Genomic DNA, 24,787 nt, shown 5'->3' with positions numbered 1-24,787 from the left:
CTCCCAAGGGAACGCCCTGTGGATGAACTGGTCAGGGATGTTTGCGTGCGCTTTTCCACCAACTCCTCATCAGGAAGGTGGTGTACAAGAGGTGTATGAACATCCTAAAAGAATCCAGGAAACCAAACACAAGGCACTGTTACTTTGACAAGTGGAAGAGATTGGCATTTGGTGCCAGAATAAACAAATCCACCCTGTTGATTGCACTCCTTCCAACGTTGTGACATACATGCTCCACCTGCTGGATGCAGGATTGGTTTTTAACTCTCTGAAAGTACACCTGGCAGCCCTCTCGGCTTACACCACATCCCATAACAAGGTGTCGTGGTGGAAAGTACCAGTAGTTAAAGCCTACATGGAAGGAGTAAAGAGACTTCACCCTCCTATTTCGAACCCACCGCCAGGATGGGACCTTAATGTGGTGCTAGCTAAGCTCATGGGCCCCCCTTTCGAACCCATGCATAAAAGTAGTCTCAAACACCTGATTTATAAAACGGCCTTCTTAGTAGCCATTACCTCTATAAGAAGGGTCAGTGAAATTCAGGCTCTGTCAGTGCAGGATCCTTTCTTTACTATCCACAAAGACAAACTGGTTTTATGCACACACCCTAGGTTCTCACCTAAATTTATATCAAAATTCCATGTAAACCAGTCCATCAAGCTTCCGGCTTTCTTCCAGAACCCGCAAAGCTCAGCTGAGGTGAAACTACACACCCTAGATGTGCGTAGGGCGGTCCTCTACTATGTAAATAAAACCAGACCGCTAAGGAAAACAGATCAACTGTTTGTCTCCGTAGCTACAGGCAGAGAGGGAGATCGCGTCTCTAAAGGCGCTATCTCGAAGTGGATTATCAACTGTATACAGCTGTTACTCTCTTTCTGAAAAAACGCTGCCTTTTACGCCAGGGGCCCACTCTACTAGAGGCATTGGGGCCACTCTGGCTTTCATTGCAAATGTTCCCCTCGACACCATTTGCAAAGCAGCTACTTGGAGCTCTATTCACACTTTTACTCAGCATTACTGCATTGACACTCATTCCAAGACAGATACACAAGTGGGACAAGCGGTTCTAAGACACCTGTTTGCTCATGACCCTTCTCACATCCCACCTCCTTCTTCTGGTACTGCTCGCTAATCTATGCACAGCATGTGATCTAAGCAGATTCCACAAGCCTCAGAAGGGATACATTACTCACCGTAATCGTATTTCTGATGCTTGTATCTGCTTAGGTTCACATGCGACCCACCCTTCCTCCCCTCCGAGAGAAGGCGCATGATTGCTTGTAGTCTTACCTTTCTGTCTATCTGCTTGGATTATCTGTACTCACGCTACTCCTCATGCTTCCTCATGTCAGAAAAAATACAATCTGAGGATCCTAGACGAGTGAGGGATCTTGGGTACAGTGGACGTCACACTAGGGATAGTATTACTGGCACGCCTGTGTCGACGCCCATTTTCGAGTTTCGAAAAACAAACTGTAATACTCTGCAGCTTCCACTAGATGTCGGCCTATGCACAGCATGTGAATCTAAGCAGATACAAGCATCAGAAATACGTTTACGGTGAGTAATGTATCCCATATGAAAATATCTCTGTTTAAAACTTGAAACATAAGTCCGTTTTACACACATAGATATATTGATGCATCAAGAATATGACACAATGAAAACCTAGAGTGAGTGGCGTGAAGCAACCTTGTGGATTCTTTGACATTAAACTAGTGTCATAGTTTGGTGAGCTGTGGGACAAGGACACTATGGGTGTCATTACGGGTCCGGCATTAGCCCTGCCGGTGTTACCGGGGGGTTGCTGCCGGACCCATAAAAATGTACCGGTGCCTGACTTCCCGGTGCCCCGGCTCATTACGAGTCCGGCGGCCGGGAAGTCAGGCGCCGGTAAATATGTAAATCCCCATTCCCATAGAGTCCCCTAGGACTCTATGGGAGTGCGGACACGGAAACACCTGCACTGTTGCTAACTAAATGCAATGTTCAGCCTGCAAACATTTTCCAATTCTATAAAGAATATCACACTAAAAAACTAAGGGCCTCATTCCGAGTCTGGCGGTAATCCTGCCGGTGCTACCGCCAGGTTGTCGACGGACTCGGAATGAATTACCAGCGCCTTCCCAGTGCCACTGGGCTATTCCAAGTCCGGCTGCCGGGAAGTCAGGCACCAGCAATTTCGTTAACCCCCATTCCCATAGAGTCCTATAGGACTCTATGGGAATGGGGACTCTATGGGAATGGGGACACAGGAGCACCTGCACCGTTAACAATGGTGCCGGTGCTCCTGTTACAAGTCTGTCTACTGTGGCTGCTGCGCTCGGCAGGCAGACTTGTAGTTCGCGTTCTGGACACAACAGTGCCGGTATGCTTATCTGCACCGTTGTTTCTAGACCGATAAACTTATAATGAGGCCCTTGTTGCTTAATTAAGTCCTCCATTCATTGTAGGCATCGGAATCTGATAGTTTGTTTATTTATGCTTAGGAATTGCACACAGGACTAATACTAAAATACCACAAACTTTATTCATCTAGACATTACAAGTTTATTTTTTACATTTTAATTACAAATATGGGCCTAGAAATACTACATGGAAAGTGCTGTTGTAACAAAGGTCACTTCCACACAACCGTTAGCCAAATGATATTTGGGCCAAACAACTACTTAGGACCTTAGCTGACAGCTTCTTCATAGAAAATCTCCTTCATCAGGCTAAATCTCAAATAGACTCCTCTGATGCATTCTTAGAGATATCTCTAAGTAAACGGTGAGATGAGAACATTTATTAAAGCAGTGTTTTATTAGTGTTCGGGGAGAGCTGAAAACTAGAAAGTCTACTTACATGTAAAGCATGAAATATTTTAAAAACAGTTGGATGATTATGTACAATAACACACTAATATACTGTTTACTTTTGTCTTTCAGGGGTATACACATGCATGTTGAATGATTCATCTGTCAAATATATTGCAAATAAATCTGTCAGTGTTTTCTCAATAAGCACAAGGTTTACTGACAACATGGACATTGTTTGCAATGACAGCATATCTGAACTGTACCATTTTTGTATAATTGGTGATTTTTCAGACTTTGCATGTTCCTGCACACCAAACGGAATCCTAAACATCAATGGTAAGTGAATATCATTCAAATTTGTCCTACGAACATTGGAAAATAAAATGAACTGAAAGGATAGACACGAATGCAAATGTTTTCTAATAGGCACAATACAAGTAATCTTAGTGCAATTCATGTTTTGAATGAAAAAATCCAGTGGTCATCTCATCTCTGAGTTTCATGAATCGATCATTGCATTCATCCCTTCTGTCTGCAGCCCACATAGCAAACATCAATTGATTAGACCTAATGCAGTTCAGAGACATGACAGCCAGACTACAAATGATCATCCTCAGCACTTGGCATGCCAATTGTATCCTCCTCATCATCATACATCTACGTTCCAGCCCACACAAAGACATACATCCAACTGATTGACGCATATGCAGACCCAGTGCTAACCACTTCTTAGAAGATTTTAAGAGCAGATCACAAACATATTCAACTTTCCCTCCATGTGCTTGCTATTTAAATACTCAACACAATGGCTGCCAAAACATTGTACTGAGGGTTCAGGTTGAACCTAATACAGGAATTTATGGAGCATTAATATCACATTGTTTCTAAGCCCGGTTCAAATTAAATAGACACATTGAGCTTTGAAGATATCTATACCAATTCAGGTCAACTTAATCAGGCATCTATCTGTGTCCTAGCTTCACAAGTGTAGTTCAGAATGCATTTTCTTCCCTTTGTTGTTGCGGTAGAATAACACATTTTCAGTTTCATTTTCTCTCTTGTATGCAATGTCTTCTGAAGTGCACTTGCATTGTGCAAAATTATTTTTTTCTTTATATGTCTTTTCTCACAATCATTTTGATAGTATCAGTCAAATAAGCATATCGTACATTAGCTGAACTAAAAACTGTTTTTCAAAAGAGAATGAAACATGTTTATGTATCACTTCATCATTTAACAATGATTTGGAAAAACATATTTTTATCACTTCATCAATTCACATGTTTTGTAAAAATATATTTTACAGAAATTAATCAATAATTAAACCGTGTCATTTGTATGTATATGTGGATTTCAGTATGCCATACACAAACACTTGATCTTCCATTTCTGTTTTCTGAAGCATTCATTTACATGTGCCTGAAAACTTCCAATGCTTCAAATCATCACCAAAGTAGTCAGACACATGGAAGCCTCAGTTGCGCAATCTCTACCATGTCAGATGTTGCTCATCAAGTAACACATCTCAAGCTTCACCCAACCACTGGTAGATATGACATGATATGATAGGTTATTTATAATGTGCTTAATACCCAGAGGTTTCTAAGCGCGGACCAGGGGCTCGAACCTGTGTTGCTCTGTATCGGCTTGTTTCCAAGGCGAGCATGTTGTCCCTGAGCTATCCTCCCGAGATAATATCAGATATTCCTTGCCTCCATAGATAAGTACAAAGCAGCATCCAAAATGGCAAGGCCACTCTTTTGCTAAACAAACGGAAGGCAGATTTTCTCAAATCTCCTGATCAAAGCAAACATTTGGGTTATGCTGGTGATCCAGGAATAGCACACTGATGCAAGCCATCCAATAGGGCAGTGAGGAAGTGTGATTAGAGGCTCTGATACATGCAAGAGTAATACTTTCAAACCACCACAGAAGGGGGGATATGATTGGGCTTTGTTGGATAGGGATCCACCCGTCTGGGGTGTTGTCAAAGAATTACTCAATGCTTACTCATTAAAGCTTTGAGTCATGCAAACATGCACATTTCAGTGTACCTCCCTTCGAAGTAGAGAGCCACTTAATATTTGGAGCAAGATTTATTTTCATATTTATTTTGGGAGTCCCATCACTATCATAGGCATTAAAGTGATTTCTGGGACTTCATTGTTTTGATAATTAATCTCCCCCAGGTCTGGATATTTTTTAATCAAGTGACAGGTGCCATTCAAACTGACATCAATGACCCTCTTCTTTAGTTTGATTAGGCAGAGTCTTTGGGTCTAGAGGACCTGGTTCATGCAATATAGCCAAGGTGAAGGCCTCTGAAGTAAATTGTTTCCCAGTTTTACAAATGGCATAGAAACCCTCTAACTTTCTGAGGTGATTCAAGAGTTTTTATTGAAGTATTCATTTGTCCTAAGGACATCCCTCTTTCTGGTCTGTTCTACTCTCCTCCAAATCCCCCAGCCTCCTTTTCCCAGGTTAGTGCTAGAGACTGTTTCTCCCCCAATGTGCTAAGATTACGACTTCTGCTCTGGCGAGGACCTAAAGGCAACAGGCTTCTCTATCTACACATCACTCAGGGACTTCAAGTGGCCCTAGTCTAACCTGTGGTTAGTGATCTACTGGGATTGGGAATGCTCCTTTCAGGCACCCTTGAATGATCCATGCTCAATCTCTCCTTTCCATTGTTTCCTCTTATCTATTCTTCCCCATTCTCCTCCACCTCCTTCACTTATCCACCTCTCCTGTCCCTCCACTGTCTTTCACAAGACTAGATCTCCCATCCACCCTTTTAAGTTGCTCCTCCCTCCTCTTTACTGCTACAACCCCATCTCCGCACTACTATGACACCCTCCTCACTATTGCTCCCTCCTCCACACTACTATTCCCTCCTTCTATGATATGATATGATGATATAATATGATATGGCATTTATAACGCGTCTATACACACGTGTTTCAAGGCACGACAAGGCAAGGGAGGGGGAACAGAGGGAGGACAGACCGATTCTTCTAGGACAGGTGTGATTCAGATCGCGCAAGTGCATGGGAAGGAGAAGGAGGAAAGTGTGGGGGGAAGGGTCAGGGGACCGTGCAGTACATGGGATAATAAAATAAATTTAAAAAGTAAAAGTACGGCCAGCAGATGGCAAGTTCAAGGGTAAGTGCAGACATCAGGTGTCAAGTGCTGGTAGTGGGACTGTAGGGATACAGAAAACAGTCCCCAAGTGCCAGGGTTGCCAGGAAGGCAGTGCAGGAGTGCGACTGGTGGGGGAGGGGACCTGGGCCAGAGATCACAGGGTGGCCAGGTAACCAGTGCAGTTTCAGTATTAGCAAGGAAGTCAGCAGGGGAGAGGAGAGAAGAAGCAATGAGAAAGGTTTTGAGGTGCTTCCGGAAACGGAGGTGATTCTCCTCAAGTTTCAGGGAGGCAGGGAGGCTGGTCCAGAGGGAGGCCCCAGACAAAGAAAGAGATCTACCACCAACTCGTTGCTTGGAGAATTGGAGAAGCGACTGACCCTGAAGGAGTTGGAGGCGGATGAGCGAAGAGCTCGAGAAGGAAGATATTTAGGGAGAGAGAGTTGAAGGTATTGAGGCCCCAGGCCCCAGAAGGCCTTATGGATAATGCAGAGGGTTTTGAACTTAATCCTTGCAGCCACTTGGAGCCACTGCAGAGATTTCAGTCCTGGAGAGATATGATCCCTAGGCTTGAGGGCAAGGACAAGTCTCGCAGTCCTGTTCTGGATGAGTTGCAGAGGGCAGAGAGTAGAAGCAGGCAGATTTAGAAAGAGGCTTTTGCAATAGTCCAGCCTAGAGAGAAACATAGCTCTGGAGACAGTGAGCTTCTGGAGCCCTCTTCCACCGTACTACTACTCCCTCCTCCAAACTACTATGACTCCCTCTCCACTACTTCTCCTTCCTCAACACTACTATGACTCCCACATCACTACTACTCCCTGTGTCACACTATTATGCTCTCGTCCACTGCATTAACACTCCCTCCTCAACCACACTACTACTCCCTCCTCCACACTAATTCTTCCTCCTCCACATACCTAATCCCTCCTCTACACTACTACTCCCCCCACTGCAGTACCACTCCACCCACCAAACCACTACTCAGTCACCCTTCTTACACTCAGTTCCATTCACATCTCACTCATTTCCTGCATGGTCTTGTCTATGGACTTGCCACACAAACATGCACACTCATACTGCAGAACCACTTTCACTCCATAGCCAATACCTCACCTGCTCCACGAATCCCCTCAACAACTCGCTGCTACCCACTTCCCTCTGCTGGTCTCTTGGTTGTCCTCCTACTTCAGCTCTGAATGCATCCGAAAAACTGACCATTCCTGCTTCCTGTTCCTTGAGCAAATCCCCCATCCTCTGCTGGGATTGGACGACTCTCAATGCCCAATCTGACCCTGCCGTTCCCACTCAAGGCATGTATGTTTGGCAAATAATCATAAGAAGGGGCTAAGCGCTGTCCACTTTCTATGTGCATGCTTGCTGCATACCGAGCCTGGTGGCCTGGGAAGGCCAATGTTCATGTTATGCTTCGGGACCCTGTTCCATGAGGGTCCCCCACTAAGTCTTTCTAAGGAAGGTGGTTTCTTCTTTCTTTTTGGTCTGCGGTTGTCTAATGGGCATTGTCAATGCTTTGCATGAGCTTTTTCATGCAGTCCAAGAACTCTGCAAGGCTTGCATCATTGTTTCCGTGCTGGGAAGTGGTCTCTCTCTCTTCAATGGGGCTGGCTGCAGCGGGTCTGCCATGTAGGTTTCCCTCAGGCGGTCTCTCTTTCGCCCACTTTTACTTGGCAACCAATTTGTCGAAGCATGGCATGAGTATGGCAGTCTGCACAAAAACATTTCAGCACACGGGAGGGACAGGAATTGGGGCCCTCTCTACTGCCAGCGTCCACCTCAGGGATAAGACTGGCTCTGGATTTCTTCCTGGTAGGCCTCCCATCCTAGCTGACTGAGGTTCCCATCCCCTCTTAACAAGGCCAGACTACTGGATTTGTCACGCCAGTAAAACATGTGTGTTCTGAAAAGCCGCGACTATCACCGGATAGGTGAGTCTAAGCAGCCTTATTGTGATTTATATTTCAGTAACTCCATCTGCTTGGATTTTTATTCCATCAAAATTATGTAATTCCACAAGGAGGGATTAGAGGGTAATGCAGTGATTTCTTCTCTTCCTTGGTTCAAAGTAACACGTACCTCTCGAAATATCAAGGTCACCTGGTCACCTGAGACGCTATATCTATGACAGCCACTCATTCCCACTGTCCTTGAACTTGGATAAGCACAAAATACTGTCATCTTTCTTATCCAATTTACAGAGACAGTGTGAGTGTATGGATAATTATAATTGCATTTCATTCATATTTGGGATTTCACAAATTTGACCCTGGGCAGCAACCTCAGGGGCTTTTATTCTCAGGATCAAGTTCATGTGGGTTGGCTAGGCCATTTGTAGGAATGACAATTGGGGAGGTAGTTTTAGGAATTGCAGATAATCTCCATTCTTCCATAAAACGTATCTGTTTGCAAGTTTTAGATTGTGATTCTGAACTCAATGGAAAATTCTTACCTTCCTGTCTCAATTTAGAATTATGGGTCATTTCAATTATCTTCTGCTTACTCTGTACCAATTGTTCCCTTGAGTCATTCAGACTAGCCTGGCTAGTGTTAAATGCTCTTATTTTGGAAAGTCAATTTTTCTTTCATTTTGTGTAACTCCTTCTGCAAGGAATCTATGTATTTCAGTCACTGATTTTTATGGACTGCCAGCTAGGTAATTCTCTTTTCAGGTCCTTAGTCTGTGACATTGCTTCATCATGTCCGATCACTTCTATAATTCAATTATCTCTATAAAATAAAACAAAAAACAGTTTACTTCAATGTAATACAACAGAGGCTATCAAATTCAACACACTAATTCAACTTCACATCTGTGATCCTGGGCACAATTTGTGTTATACAATGCATATGTGTGTTGACATCAGTGATGTCATCTACTTAATGCATTGAGCAAAAACCCATGGTCTCTGATCGTTTGTGGATTCAAATATAGCCATCACTAAAGTACATCCCCTTATGCAATACCCCCAGTATATAATCCCATGCCACAATTCTGATTTGAGAAACAGGCTGTATTATGAATCACATTTTCATTTGCTCTTAATCAAATAATTTGAAAGGTGGCCCACTAACCTTATGCTGGGGAAAATCACCACAAGAAATAGATACATTGTAACTTGTTCACAAAATCAAAAATTGGCTTGCCTCTGTGTGTCACACCATAAATACACTATTTATATGTATGTTCTATTAGAATTAGATACAATCTCATTTCTAAGCAACACAATGCAATTCGCATTTCCGTATACACCCCTTATCAGCAACATTTTATTTTCTCTGATATCAAAAACAATTATTGATATAAGAGAAATTTCACATAGAAAGATACATTGGCTATATATATTCCACAACCAACATGTGCAGTTCATTGTGGTTGGTGTCTAACATATGTATGTAAATGGCATTCTAGTTCTGATGTAATATGCTATACATTTAGAATGCACAGAAAGTTGATTTGTCTACTCTTCGTACCCACCCCAGGTTCTAACTTTCTGAATGTATAACAGCTATGCCTCCCAGGCCTACTGGATGATTTGGGTGTATTAAATTCAGGGTCCCCACACTATAACACAAGATCATTAGTGGCATTTTAGTGTTCATTTGGAAGTGCATATTTTCTATGGAGATTAAAATGTTAAGCCCTCTTCCATCACAATCTGTCTTTTTAAATATCTATGGCTTTCACAGGTGCTGATCTATAAGTAAGTTTTCTATCAGGTTACGGTATGGTATGGTAATGTTTATTTGTAAAGTGATTATACACAAAGCAAGTGTTTCAAAGTGCTCAAGGAGGGTGAGAACAAGGGGAAAAAGCAACAGTCATTCAGAGACCTTGAAATTCTGAATGACACAAATCTGCACAGGCAGAGTAAGTGTATATAATACAATTAACAGTGTAGATAACAAATAATAGGTCTGACGACGATTTTGCAGTATTTCCAAGTGCATTGCGGTGCCACCATGATAGGGGGCGGGGGGACAGGGGAAGACAGATAGACAAATCTTCAAGGCATGGTACGTTCAGATTGTGCAAGGGCAGAATTGTACAGGAGAAGGGAGAGGGGGTGCACTGCAGGGAGGAGGGGGGAGTCCAAGTGCGCCCAGTCAGTAAGAAGCTGGGGTAAGTGCTGAGAGATGCCACTATCATGGGTCATTGACCAGGTGCAGTAATGATGAGGCAAGTGTAAGGCCTGATGCAAGTGCAAGAGGACTGGCAAGGGTGCCAGGACCTGTGAGACTCTGAGATACACCTGGCAGCCAGTCAGCAGGCTGTGTGGAAAAGGAGGTATAGAGGGATAGAGTGGAGAGAGGGGTTAGCAGGGTAGTGGGAGAGAGAAGGAAGGGGAGACAAAGAATGTCTTAAGGTGTTTCCAGAACTTAAGGAGATCAGGCTCAAGACAGAGGGTGGCAGGGAGGCTATTCCTTAGGTAGGCCCTTGCTGAGGAAAAATATCTCCCTCCAAATCTCTGCTTGGAGAACTGGCTCACTGCAGAAGGTTGGAGGTAGATGAGCTGAGGGCTCGGGAAGGACAGCATTTAGGTAGGCATCATTGCATATAGCTAGGTCCCAGGTACCAGAAAGCCTTGTGGACTATGCAGAGGGTCTTGAACTTGATTTTTGCATCCACAGGGAGAAAGTGGAGGGATTTCAGCACCAGAGAGATGCAGTCCCTGGGCTTGAGGAAGTCTTGCGGTTCTGTTCTGGATGAGTTGCACAGGACGCAGAGCAGAGGCAGGGAGGTTGGAAAAGAGGCTGTTGGAGTAGTCCAGCCTTGAGAGAACCAGGGCTCTGGAGACAGTGAGCCACTGGGCGGAGGTGAGAAAAGGAAGAGTATCTCTGAGGATGTGCAGCTGGTAGTTGGACTTTTTAGAGATGTCCGAAATGTGAGTGGAGAAGGAGATAATGGTGTCAAAGATGACTCCAAGGTTTTTTGCCTTGCAGGTGGGTGTGGGTGCAGGGCCAAGGGAGGACAGCCAGAGTGTGAGTGTGAAAGCGGGAGCGGGAGTCCCAATGAGACCAATCTCAGTCTTGCTGGCGTTGAGACAGAGCTCATTTGCAGCACACCATGACTGAATTGCAGACAGACAGTCAGATATGAATGAGGTAGTGGGGGTGGCTGAGGGTAGCCTGAAGGAGCGTTGCGTGTCATCCGCGTAACACTAGAAGTGGCAATCAGACATGTCAGGGCAGCTATGTAGACGTTGAAGAACCAAGGGGATTGGTGAGAACCCTGGGGAATGCCACAGGTTGAAAGAGTGATAGTAGAGAGAAAGGACCCAAGTTCCACCTGGGATGGGTAGTCGGAAAGGAAGGTTTGCCACGCCAGAGCCTGACCTGCGATTCCCAGGGTGTCACAGAGACGTGCAATCAGGATCTTGTGGTTTACCGTGTCAAAGGCAGAGGAGAGGTCAAGAATAATGAGGACAGAGGGAGTGTTGGTGTCGAGATTTGAGAGAAGGTCTTCACGGGTGTTCAGAAGAGCAGGTTCTGTGACTCTGGATGCTCTTAAACCAGACTGATGATCGTGGAGGCAACCAGCAGATTCAGTGTGGAGGGTGAGGGGAAAGATAGCCAGCTTCTCTAGGAGTTTGCCCAGGAAGGGGGTAAAAGAGATAGGGCGGTAGTTTACCAGAATGGAGGGGTCAGCAGAGGAAGCACAAGGGAGCGCTTAAGAGAAGTTGGGAAAACTCCAGTGGCAAAAAAGAGATTGCAGAGATCAGCCAATGCTGGAGCGAGAGGGTCAATGTTGTCCTTAAAGGTTTTGGAGGGGCAGTGGTCCAGCTGTTTGAATGAGGCCTTCAAAGACCGGACTTGTCTGGTGACATCATCAGGTGTGATGGTAGTAAGAGAAGAGTGGAGAAGTGGTGGAGGGGCAAAGAGAGGCTGCAGAATGTATGATGCGGTGTGGAAGTGGGAGAGGAAAGGATGTCTTGGATTTTTTCAGTGAAGGTTGCAGCCAGGGCCGAGCAAAGGTCCTGGGTGGGTGTGACAGAGGAGGCTGCTGCAGGCAAACTACAATATTCCATTTTTATTATGTTAGTAATAATTCATCACCCCCTGTGGTAATTTGGAATTACCCTCTCTAGTGGCAATTATGTCCTCTGTCCTCTCACTCCTGGGACATAGCATACAAATGGTTCTAAAGGGCATATGTCAAATTACAGTGGGCAGTTTTCAGACTCACTTTTGAATAATTATTTAAGGCATCTTCCAGGAAAGCAGGTCTGCCTCAGGTAGTTGTTTTCTCGTGGGTAGGGCCCAATCAACTCCAGATATTATACAAGCTCATCTCTCATCCATTTGGAATGAGTCTTCCCCTTCACTATGTGTTTCCCTTTTTCATAATTGGAATTGTTCCCACACTGTGCCATCATGACCTCACACTTTTTGATTGGTCAAAACTTTCTATTGGCTAATAGATAGATACTCTGAGAGAATACACCATCACTTCTCATAGGTTGATCATATTTCTAAACATGGAAGAAAGTGGGGGCTGCACACTATGGACATTTTTTTAACTCAAATTCATATTTTCTTCCATCTCTTATTGTAGTAAAATTACACTTCAATGAAATATGCATTTCTGGATTGCCACAGTCCCCACACATGCCAGGCTATTCTGCATTAATTTGTGCAATTATTTTTGATGGAATTAGTAATATAAATAATGTTATCAATTATTATTAAACAATTTTGTAGAGGAGACCCTCACAGTTGCACATCACCTTTCCGTTTGATGGTAAATCACATGTTTGTGTAATCACATCAAACATAGTGTTATGGATCTAAAAGGTAATTTTCAAATACTTTCTTTATTTTTGAATGGAGGAGGAGGTAAATAAATGCCTGGGCTTTGCTGCAGTTAATGAGGGACCTGAATTGGCTGACAGGGACTTTTATTGTAAGGCCTAGTTCAAAGTTCAGTTCTTAATTGCAGTAATCTTTGTGCGTAGCTCGGTCTGGCTTTCACAGGTTAAACGGTTTGGATTTGATTGGTTTGAAGCCTACAATTTTGAATTCCATTTCAGCTATTGCTTTCATTTTTGGGTGAGCTTTCAACAGATCAGATGGTGTTATTCTTTTAGGACATTTTAATGGTTCCTTTGGTGACTTTTAATTATATATTTTCTTTTACTTATGATCTGAGCTAATCCTTGGTGCTTTAACACCACCCCCACAACGAGGTTGATTTCAAAATGAGTTTAGTGTGTTATCAGGGCCCCTGGAAAATCAGAATGGGGAAGGCTGCATTTGAAACCCAATGATTTACTACACATAAAAGGCTTGATTGCTTCTGTTATATTGATGACCCACAAGCCATTATTTATCAATACTTTACAGTGATTTTTTTCATTTTTTATTTATTGTATATTGGTTTACAAAAACCTTTACAAAGTACCAATAATAAAACTTAAAAACATTAAAACACAATTCTTTACATTTATGATAACAAGTATACACATTCATTATTGAATTCGAGCACAATTCTTTTTCTTTTTGATCATTATACACATACATTATTGAATTCATTATAAATTTCCCTTATCTCATATATCATAAATACGTCATCACAATAACAATAAGGCTAAAAACCATTTTCTTTTTACATCAACCATATATCCTTTTCGTTTCAATTTTTCGGTTTATAGTAATAAAAGTTCTTTATACACCTTATATTCATAATACACCCAGTACCATTCAAGCAATACAATACAATATATAAATCCTATCAAGACACTTTGCAGATAATCGTAAAAAACGCTATAACTCTGATCTTTAACGACATGTCATACCCATGGAGCATTTCAAACCATATTTTCTCTCTAGAAACACATGAAGTATCATCAACGAAATCTGAAAAGTAAGCAAGCCTTTCATTACTCAACAAGGGACAGACTAACAAAAGATGTAACAGTGGTTCAATGGTCTCCTTATTCATACAGAATCTACAAATCTTCCTATTTTCAGGAATTAATTTCCTCATAGAACTAATTTCATTGGTATTCATCACGTTGAACCTGAACCGCATAATACTATTACGTAATTTACGAGATGGATATTTTACAAGATAAGACTCAAGTACCGGGAACCATTTCCACACAGATAAGGCTTGCCAATACAATTTAGAATTAATGATCACTGTATTGTTAGCTACCCAGTCAAACCCTTTAATCAGCATTTTGATCTTAGCTGGTCTCTCTCAGACATTTCATTGTAAGTCTGATATTACACAGAATATTTTCTACCTCTATTTTCAGATTCCGCATGTGTTTCTCAGTTACATCGTTATTAAATAATTCGATCCTGCTAAAATACACTTTCTATATAGCATTGTTTTTTTGCATTCCATGCTGCTTTTCAAAGAGTTAAGACCAAACTCATACCTTATGAGTTTGATTGGTATACATTTTGGAACAAAAAATAATATTTTTTTCCAAATGAGGGATTCAATGGTTTTTAAATATGGTGTAAGTTTGTCAGGGTAGAATTCTAGACCATAGGTCAATCTTGGGATGACCTTCATTGTATAAAAATCCCTGCAGGCCGACATAGAGAATTTACCAAATTTGCTTTCAATTACTCTCATTTGTTTTCCAGCTTGACTTGCTTTATACTCCAGGCATTTCATCATAAAACTTTTTGTCATAGCACTTGAAAAAGAATAGCCCAAATACCTAAATGCATTCTGCAATCGTATTGCAGTTCCTTCCACAAACCACACAGGATTGGAGCATTTCTTATTAGTACCACCTAGATTTATCACAACTGTTTTCTGTGGATTGATTTTCAGTTTCAATTCTAATATGAACCTTGAAAACCCATCAAAAAGCCTCTGCAGTCCTATTTTAGATCGATCAAAAAGCAAAAAATCATCAGCATAGGCGACCCAGTTGATTACACTTTGTCCAACCTTGGGAGATTTGTCCAACCTTGGGAGATAGCAAACCAGAGGATTCAAATACTGCATTTGCTCCAGACACATACAAATGAAATAAGATCGCCGCCAGGGTGCAATCCTGTTTGAGACCATTCCTAGACCTTATCTCCTTAGACATCAAGCCTTCCTTGTTTAATCTAACCCTCAAAACAGTATTAGAGTTTAGGTGAACAATCATAGCAAGTAAACCTCTCTCGATGTTTAGAGCAGCAAGCCTTCGCCATAGTAAAGGTCTATCCACCATGTCGAAGGCTGCAGAAAGATCCAGTGAAGCAGCATATAAAGGTACATGCACAAACTTTGATGCTTGACTTTGAAGGATAGAAACTAATAATCCCCCTGCATAAGTCCCCATACCTTTCCTAAACCCAATTTGCCGTACATCAAGGATTTCATTGTCTTCCATCGATTTTAACAAATTTTCCAGAATCATGGAAGGAAATATTTTAGTTTCAATGTTAATCAATGAAATGGGTCTATAATTCATCGGACTCTGTCGATTCCCTTTCTTATATATCAGTAGAACATGCAAAACTTTCCAAGAGTCTGGCATTGACTGCATTTCAATCACATCTCTAAAAATAAAATGAAGTATTCTTGCCCACAAAAAAACATTTTGTTTTAGCATCACAGAGGACAAATTATTTGGGCCAGGAGTGGCAGAAGCTTTCATTTTCCTAATCATAGTTAGTATTTTTTCCACAGATACATCCAAAACCCATTTATGAAATTTCCATCCTATAGAAGACTCCTCGCAACTGGAGGGCGCATATAAATTCTCAAAGTAGTTACACCACACAAATTCACTAATGGGATTGATGTTCAGTTGTGTTTGTGAAGTCTCTGTGCTATTGATAAGAGCCCAGTAATTTCTAGAATTAGATTCCTTCATTGCTCTGAGCATAGCTTCACCGTCCTGTGTTAAAGAAGCATGGTGATGAATCCTCCAGTTCTTATAGGCCTGACGCCTCAAGCGACACTGTTCCATTAAATTAGCAGATGACAAGTGCAATCTTTTTATAGCACGCAGATCCTTATTCATCTGAGCTCTCTGCCGCTTAACATCAAGATCAAAGACATGTTTATGAATTGATTTCCTAGAGGCTACTTCCAAAGGTGGCTGCATATACCCAGTTATCATAGTTCCCAGTAAGCCACCAAATGCGCCCACCGAGTAGGTATCTTTTTTTGATTCAAAAGATCTTTTCTCAAAATCAAGTAACATCCAGTTGTTAAATTTGGCTATTTTTACAGAGTTTCATTTAACTCTGGTGCCCCTCACATTAACAATCGTTTGTGCACAATAAACCTTTCTGTGATTAGTTTGCTTTGTTAAATTCAGATCAATTGATAACATAGCGTGATCACTAGCCTCATTGGGTTGCACCAGCATATCACTCACAATGAGATATTCATTTGCGAAAATGTAATCAATGATAGAGGTTTCTCCCCTGGCATTCCAGGTTGGTTGCTCATTAAACATCTGTAACAAACCCCACGATTTGGCGAAGTTACACCATAGTGCTCCTCTATAACGTTTGTTGCCTATTTTCAGATTGGTGTTCATTATAGTCATTAAGCTCCAATATATCTCGCTGCTTGATAGATTACAATCTGCATTCATATCACCTGCCAAAATAATATAACCATCCGGAGTGGAAACTACCCACTCCTCTATCAATGTGTTCAAGTCATCATTTAACTTTTCCAACATTCTATCATCATAGTCAGCATTATTCCAGTATATATTTATCACCATTAAATGAGCATTACGATACATAGTTGTGATCTGAAAAGTAGCAACTAAACAGGATGTATACAAATGTTTCTCGCTTAACAATGAAATATCTTGATTATTGCGAAATGCAAGTGCCAGACCACCCTTAGGGCGGCCTCTTGGACCGCAAGTACCAAGCATAGATAGAACCACATAACCATCCCACAGCAAAGGGCCACATGCCCATGATTCCTGTATCAACACAAAATCAAAATTCTCTAAAGATTTACCTACTTTCTTGTTTAGGGCTAGGTGCGAATACCCTCTCGAGTTCCATGTGACAAATTTGAATAAAACATCATAGCTAAAGGGGCCTTCCCATATTCTTCAGTTGATCCAAAGAGTCTTTGAGAGACAACGCCAAAGTTCTCCATTCCCTCATTTCATTTATAGACATCACATTAGCAGGCCCCTGTCCAGAGACCCCTCCCTTTACCATTTGAGAAGCGTTTAGAGGTGCATGCTCCAAGTTACTTTCAACCTTGGTTGCTCTTTGCTCTTATAAGTGTCAAAGCCCCGCTTGTGTAGAGAGCCTGCTTCCTTTAATATCAAAGACCGAACTAAAGGCAACACAATCACCAATCGTACAAAATCAAACCTGTGTGGGTGGATGTAATCCACCAATTGTAGATCAGATGAGGATATGAGTGATAATTCAGGTATATCCCGAAACAGACTCAAAATATATGATCTGTTCAGGATGGGAGAATGACCGTCATCAAATACATAATACAAGATCAGACTTGGATCATTTGGACAATGTGGTTGATGCAGATTTTCGTCAGAGCTACCATTCAGGGCTATCCCCTTGCCCTTCTGTTCGTATGTGTTGTCAAAATACCCACCCTCAGGAGGACCATGCTGAGGATTCGGCCCTTCACTCACTGCATTCTTATTCGCCACATTAAACTCTGCCTGCCCACTGGTTTCAAGATTTGACCTTAAGCAAGAGCTTTTCTCTGCTTCAGGAATGATATTATCAACAGAAATGTTACTAGTTCCAAATATAGGGCTTATTGTCTCAGGCAATCTTCCAGCTTTCTGCATGAGTATGTCCTTAATTATTGTTCTCACAAAATCTTCTGTGAGTAAGTTGCCTGTAGTGGCGGACTCTTTAGTTGGAGTGGGGTTACTATTTGTCAAAGGCTAGTAATTAGGTGGTAACTCTGAGCTAACGGGAATACTCTGGTAGATCTCTTTACTAGCCAACATCCCACAATTTGAGGACATCTGCCCACCAGTCATAACATTCGAGCTTAAACCATGGATATAGTTCTTTTCCCCCATGCCTTCTTGGACTCGTACCTTTGTCTCCTCAGGTTTTTTTACTGCCTGACATGGCCCATCCAAATCAGCTGGGCACACATATCGTTCATTCTCGACCCTTGGTGGTATCTCTATACGGAACGGAGCATCAGGATTCTTAAATAGGTCAAATATATCTAGGATGCCCAGTTCTAGCTTTTTTAGTTTAGTATCAATTCTGTCAGTGACTGTTTTATTTTTTAAGGCATCCGACAGCTTAGTTACAGCATCTGAATAGCCGTGCGGATTCGGCTCATTGGAGCTGTCAGTGGCTATCGTTAATATAGATGTCGCCTTCGCTTGCTCACTTGAACACTGTTCAACCGAAGCGTCAACCACCAATATTTCCCCATTCACCCCATTACTCACATGCATCATCTCTGAATTAACATCCTTAGTCAGTGATACTCCATCAGTAACTGGACTCACATGTACAACGTCTCGCAAGTTAGGATTTCTTAAAAACTTACGGGAGGATAGATTCAATTCCTTTTGAGCTTGTGCCTGTTTTCGCCTATTTTTTTCATTTTTTTTTTAGATATCTTTATGTTGATTATTTCAGCTACCTTAATAGGAGCATTAGCCACAGTCGGGATTTGTAAATCCTCAGTATTGGTACCAGGGCCCTGGGTGTCCGGTAGTACAATGACACTAAGCTCCTTCACCTCTGAATCCGTCCTAGGAGTGACAGCATGATTAGCAACAACAAATTGTAGTTCATCCAGAGGAGTATCAGTGGGTTTTTGCGTTCTCCCATTGACTTTTTCCACATTGCCTGGTAGGATCATCTTTGCAATATTTTCTATGAGCATTTCAGGCCAGGCGGTCAAAGCAAGCAAGATCTCGTTTAGGATTCTTGTCTGTGATTTAACCTCCTTTACTAGCAGACTTTCTCCTGCGCTCATTTCGAAATCAGGACATGAACATGCTTTCCTACTACGCTCTCCCAAGGCTATGTCTGGATTAGCAGGGCCACCTAAGATACAGGAAATTTGTGTTGAAGCATCAAAATGCTCAGATATCCCCATCAACGTTATTTCACCTGAAGAAAATATCGGGGGGTATCCATGAATGACAAACCCAACTCCAAGATTTTCGGTTTATTTGCATCAGGCAGCCCCATATCATTCCCATAACCTTTTTCAGGTCTCCTTTCCTCATTAAACAGGGACTGTGAGGAATCCAGAATATCATCATCCCTCCTTTCAACATTGATTTTTTCTGATACGTTTTGAGCACATGCCATTAGGTCCTCGTCTGAATCCGAGGAAACCGGGAGTGGTAGCGCTATGGCATGAGCAATGCTCATTCGCCGTGTTTTAACAGTATTGGTGGACATAGTACAGTCTCTTTTAGCCCCTACAATTTTTCTTTTCATTCCACCACTGCACAGACACTACACTTCGATACGCATAGATACACACAAGCGCCTCCAAACTATAGTTTATAATTCACTGTGCCTTCTATATATTATGTACAGTACCTTAATCACCACCGCCAATGTTAATGCTCAAAATGTCACACGGAAACAAACTAAGTGGAGCTATGTAGCCAACTGCACGCTGCACAAAGCAGCAAACAGCGTACTTCCTGTACTTCCGTGTGCGTGCGCGGGTGCGCTGCGGATACGGTATTTCAAACCAGAAGTGGGCGGGAGCGGGGGGCGGGGTTTAAATCAAATAACCAATCCTTGCAGAGCTGAAAACAAGGAAAAGGAAGAGGAAAGGTGTATTACCACATACACATATATCTAGACATGGACGTAAACAGTCAGTACACAGTCCGTGACCCATTAGTGTCCCATAAACAAACGCTTCAATCACTTGCTGTATTTACATGGGTCAGGCAATGTCCGTGTTTCACAGAAAGACGTCCTCCCGTCGTTCAATCAGTAGCGCAGGTGAAATTACTCGAACAGCTTTCAGTCTCCTCAGCGTTCTACAGCAAACAGCGTACTTCCGTGTGCGCGCGCGGATCTGCTGGGGACACGGTATTTCAAACCAGAAGTGGGCGGGGGCAGGGTTTAAATCAAATAACCAATCCTTGCAGAGCTGAAAACAAGGAAAAGGAAGAGGAAAGGTGTATTACCACATACACATATATCTAGACATGGACGTAAACAGTCAGTACACAGTCAGTGACCCATTAGTGTCCCATAAACAAACGCTTCAATCACTTGCTGTATTTACATGGGTCAGGCAACGTCCGTGTTTCACAGAAAGATGTCCTCCTGTCGTTCAATCAGTAGCGCAGGAGAAATTACTCGAACAGCTTTCAGTCTCCTCAGCGTTCTACAGCAAACAGCGTACTTCCCGTACTTCCGTGTGCGCGCGCGGGTGTGCTGGGGACACAGTATTTCAAACCAGAAGTGGGCGGGAGCGGGGGCGGGGTTTAAATCAAATAACCAATCCTTGCAGAGATGGGTCAGGCAATGTCCGTGTTTCACAGAAAGACGTCCTCCCGTCGTTCAATCAGTAGCGCAGGAGAAATTACTCGAACAGCTTTCAGTCTCCTCAGCGTTCTACAGCAAAAAGCGTACTTCCCGTACTTCCGTGTGTACAGTGATTTATATCCTTTGTGTCCGAATCACATTCCAATTTGAAAACTGGCCTTTTTTTATTTTCTTCATATTTAAATACAGAAGTGCTCCATTTAAGCACATCATTTAAGCTTACAAAATAATAAAACAGATGTTTCTTTGACAGCTGTCTTAATATGAGTGCCTACAAGAATAAAATGAAATATACTAGCTGTGATTTCTACAACACCTTCAAAATGACGAAAGCTGCTCCAACATCTGTCAATGACTTTTCTCTGGGCTTGAGAATTAAGGTTAGGCATTATAAACTCAATGCCACTCTCCGCAACAATCTGAAAATGCAGTGACATAGAGATTAAAGGCCTTCGAAAGCAAATAGAATCTCCTAAACTCCTAAAAATGTATTTCTGTATAAGCAATAGCTGCGTCATGCATCTGTTCCTTGCACTGGAGTCATGTCTAAAACAAGCAATCAGAATCCAAACCGTTTGGCTTGTATATAGGTATTTGACAGACATTGGCCAGGCAGTGGCATCATATGCCCAGGCACTTGCACCAGTTTCTAGCTGTTCCCATCGCACGGCCAAGTGGTACCCTTATGGCAGTGCATGGCAAATGCCTATCCCATGCCTACACAAAAGCCCAGGCTGTTGGCTTTGTCAACGTATGTTGGTTTCAGTAAGTGAAAGTGTATATGCCCAGATGTGGGTGCCTTGCTTTCTCCGCCTAGCGAATCAATCATTGCTGTGCTAATCCAACAAGGTCATGCGTGAACATGTCAAGGCTGGGATGACAAGTATGGCCTAATTTCAGAACTATTTCTCATGCATACTTACAAGTGGGGTTGTAACCCTAATAGAACGTATGTTTGTGTAGAAGCCTAGCCTGTCCTGAACGAACTTGTCATAATTGAAACTGATGTGATAACCTCATACTGTTTCTGTTTGAGTAACTATTAACAGAGTTTGCATGCAAACAGAACACATCATGTTTATTTTCCTTTGTGATTTATGTACTGAGGGCTGGGTGTTTAGGCAGTATTGTAAATGAACATTATTTACTGTGGGATCCCACCAGTGATAAAAGGGACAGGGAGCGAGATGGGAGGATTGTGCCCACCCCCCAATAAACATTTGCCTTGCAGAAGATTAATCCTGAATATCTGGAAAATAGCACATTAGAGGAGCGTTTCCTGTAATGTTGCTGGTAAAGTATACAATGGGCGTATCTTTTAAACCTAAAAAGCGGCATTTAAACATTACCTGTAGAGTGCAATCAGAGGTGGATTTAAGAGTCCGACAAGAGTCACATGCCCATGTGGCCCCGGATCTGTGCCTCTCTCCACTCAAAGACAAATAGCCAGAGCTGCACAGGCCCTCCCAGTGAGGTCTTATTGTTTTAATGTGTCTTAGCAGCAGATTATTACAACAGCAAGTGATTCGAGATGGGGAAAGGTAATTTACTAATGTTGGGGCACTGTTTTATTAAAATTATGCAAGATTTGAATAAGATCTTTAAGTCTGATTGGTGGGTGATTAGAAATTATGGGGTCCAGAACAAGGTGTGAGAAACAATGAACCTGACATGCATTTCAGTTCACTTTGTGTCTTTATGAGATGTTTTGCAAATTCTCATTAACTTGCATCCTGGAACGTGTAGGCTTCCATTCAGGATGGGTAAAATAAAGCTACAATCATGGGGGGGGTCATTTTCCAAGTGTAGCGTAGTCGAAAAAGTGAAGCTAAAAGATTTAGCAACACTTTTCATGTGGTGCAGGATTTTGTATGAAAAGGCAGGCGAATTTGGAGAGGAGATCTGACACATTTGCCTGCTCTTACAGTTCCTCCTGGAAAATGATTGATTTTCCACCAGCATGTGTTTTTATGCTGGAGGAAAACCAATCGATTCCCATTAAAACCGCCTAACCTATACCCCCGGTAAAAGCAGGCAGTTTCCAAAGAAATCCATTGTAGATGGCTTCCACAATCGTTAATTGTAGGAGGGATTTACACTTTTCTAGACATGAAATGGAAAGCGCAAAGGTGATTTTGCCTGTGTTTTACTATTTACTTTTCCAGTACTTGGTGTAAACAATTAAAATTATTAAAATTGCATGAAGGGGCCCTTTTGCAACCATGTGCAAACAGGAGTGGTCCCTCCCCTCTGTCTAATTCAGGGTTAAAAACAAAATCACCCCCTTAATCTTTTTCATCAACACGTTTCTACAGTGATGTATACATTGTCAGGTTGATTTATCATATCACTTGTGCATTTTTAAAGTACTATGTATACAATTGAGTATCATTTTATGCATTCAGAACCAAACTTCAACACATATTTGTGCTAACTTTAGCTGGGAAGATGCATGGTCAAGCACCTAAATGAAAGGTTAGGCTCCAATTCTGGCTTTACCACTTAAACAAAGTGTATGATCATGGACAAATCATGCAATGTCACTGTGCCTTACCTGCCAACATTTGGTGCCCATAGAAGTGACTCGGTTTGCAGTCAAAACTAAAAGCCTCACTCATGGTTTAATAGGTGGCAGTGCAGGTGTCAGGGGTGCCAAGAAGACAAACACATACATCTTTTTTTTTTGGCCAGACACCCCGTAACCGGCACCCTCTGCCTCCTGAACCTGCACCCTTACCTCTGTCTCTCTCTCCTGCATGCAAGGGCTCCCTCAAATGCTCAACTGTATTGCAAAAATTCAACAACAAATACAATTTTGTAAGAAATAATATGTCCTATTCTTTGCTTCAGTATTCTGGAGGGAGTTCTGTGTTTCACAAAAAGATGGTCGGACCGCAAGAACCTCCTCCGTCGTCTGCTGGTAGTAGCCACAGTGTTGAGGGAGGCATTGCTGAGTGAACATCACTTGAGATTGAATAAGTACTGGGGGCTTTGTTGCTCAGCCATCCCAGAGAAGGAGGAGGCATCATCTTCGATTCTCTGAGCCAGGCCAAGAAGGCATGGTGGGGAAGATGGGAGTAGAAGTAGTTGGGAATGGTGGTCAGGGGGAGCCCATGGAATGTGACTGAGGGTGAAAAGTGAAGGAGGAGTGGATATAACAGAAAGGGAAGTGCAGATGGTAAAGGAAGGGAAGATAGGTCAATTGATGTTGCCACACTATTTTACTTGCTTCTCCTTCTCTTTACTGTTTTTTTTTAAACTCATTTATAGAATTTTAAAAAGAAATGAAATGACTTTAGTTCTTAGGGCATGTTTAATTGTCATTCACCTCTAAGGCACCTGTTCAGTGTTCTGCAATATACATTTGTTAATGTTTCATGCTTTGACAATAGCTTTCCTTGTGGAGAAGAGGGAATGGAGGGAAGCTGACGTGAGTAGAAAATGTAAAGTCAAAGTAGTGTGAGACTTTATGGAAAGGAACAAAGGAGTGGATGGAAGAAGATAGTGAACACTTTGGAAAGGGTACTGAAGAGGATTTGGTTTTGTAAGAGATGCAGAAATGGAGGGGGAGAGCAGATTTCCCACTTGAACAAATTTGGTGATCCTGGGGAAATCACTTTGTCAGCAAAACTACTTAAAAGTATGGAACATTTGTCACACTAGTGACAGCCATTAACTACTCACACCCTAAGCTCTACCCAATACCCAGCCGGCCCAGGGCCCTCTGTCAGTCTTGCCCATTAATCCCTTTGCCTTAATGCTGCCCCTGAGTGCAATCCTAGCAAGCATCCTGATCAGACATTCAAGTATTCTTAGGGGTAAGTGTCTCTACCCTGGTCCTACCAACCTGGTTTGAATCCACGCTGCTTAAAGCAGTCCAATAGACTAAACCAACTGAAGGATGCAAATGGATTGCTCCAGATCCAGGGAAGACATTTTTTGCTGGATCTGGGAAATCTGGGTCAATGTGTTTAGGGTGCTCCTACACCTACACCAAATGGAAATCGGCCCTCCTGACTTAAACAGGGCCCACCCAGATGAAAATTCCTGGACCTGCTTATCTCAGTACTTTGCTAGAGGTTCATCCTTTCGTTGTTGTATCAGGAGTCGTTGCTGCTCTACTCAGTGGAGTAAAGCGATAGTGCGGAGGTCTACCTAAAATAATACCTGGGGGTTCATGTAGGGATAAATATAATCACACACACACACACACGCACAGACACACTCACAGATCATCATTGATCATGATATGACAATGAATCAGGTCATCAGCAGAAAACGGACTCCATTATGACATACCAGAATGGGTGTGAGTGAGTAACCAATACCTATACAGCCCCAAGAATGGGGTGTTCAT

At 42.3% G+C, this 24,787-nt stretch overlaps 1 protein-coding gene across 2 annotated transcripts in view; it reads left to right on the top strand.

Moving 5' to 3' along the window:
* LOC138453203 (adhesion G protein-coupled receptor F5-like) overlaps positions 1–24,787 on the top strand; it is a 939,048-nt gene that overhangs the window by 501,362 nt on the left and 412,899 nt on the right. For both annotated transcript variants that reach the window (XM_069605830.1, XM_069605831.1), the window contains exon 10: positions 2,935–3,141. In XM_069605830.1, the coding sequence (XP_069461931.1) occupies positions 2,935–3,141 (207 nt within the window). The remainder of the gene's footprint in view (positions 1–2,934; positions 3,142–24,787) is intronic.

Source organism: Ambystoma mexicanum, chromosome 4p, assembly GCF_040938575.1.
Source record: "Ambystoma mexicanum isolate Mex_15411 chromosome 4p, UKY_AmexF1_1, whole genome shotgun sequence".
NCBI classification, from domain to species: domain Eukaryota; kingdom Metazoa; phylum Chordata; class Amphibia; order Caudata; family Ambystomatidae; genus Ambystoma; species Ambystoma mexicanum.
The sequence above is the reverse complement of the archived record's forward strand: the minus strand, read 5'-3'. Positions and strand labels throughout refer to the sequence as shown.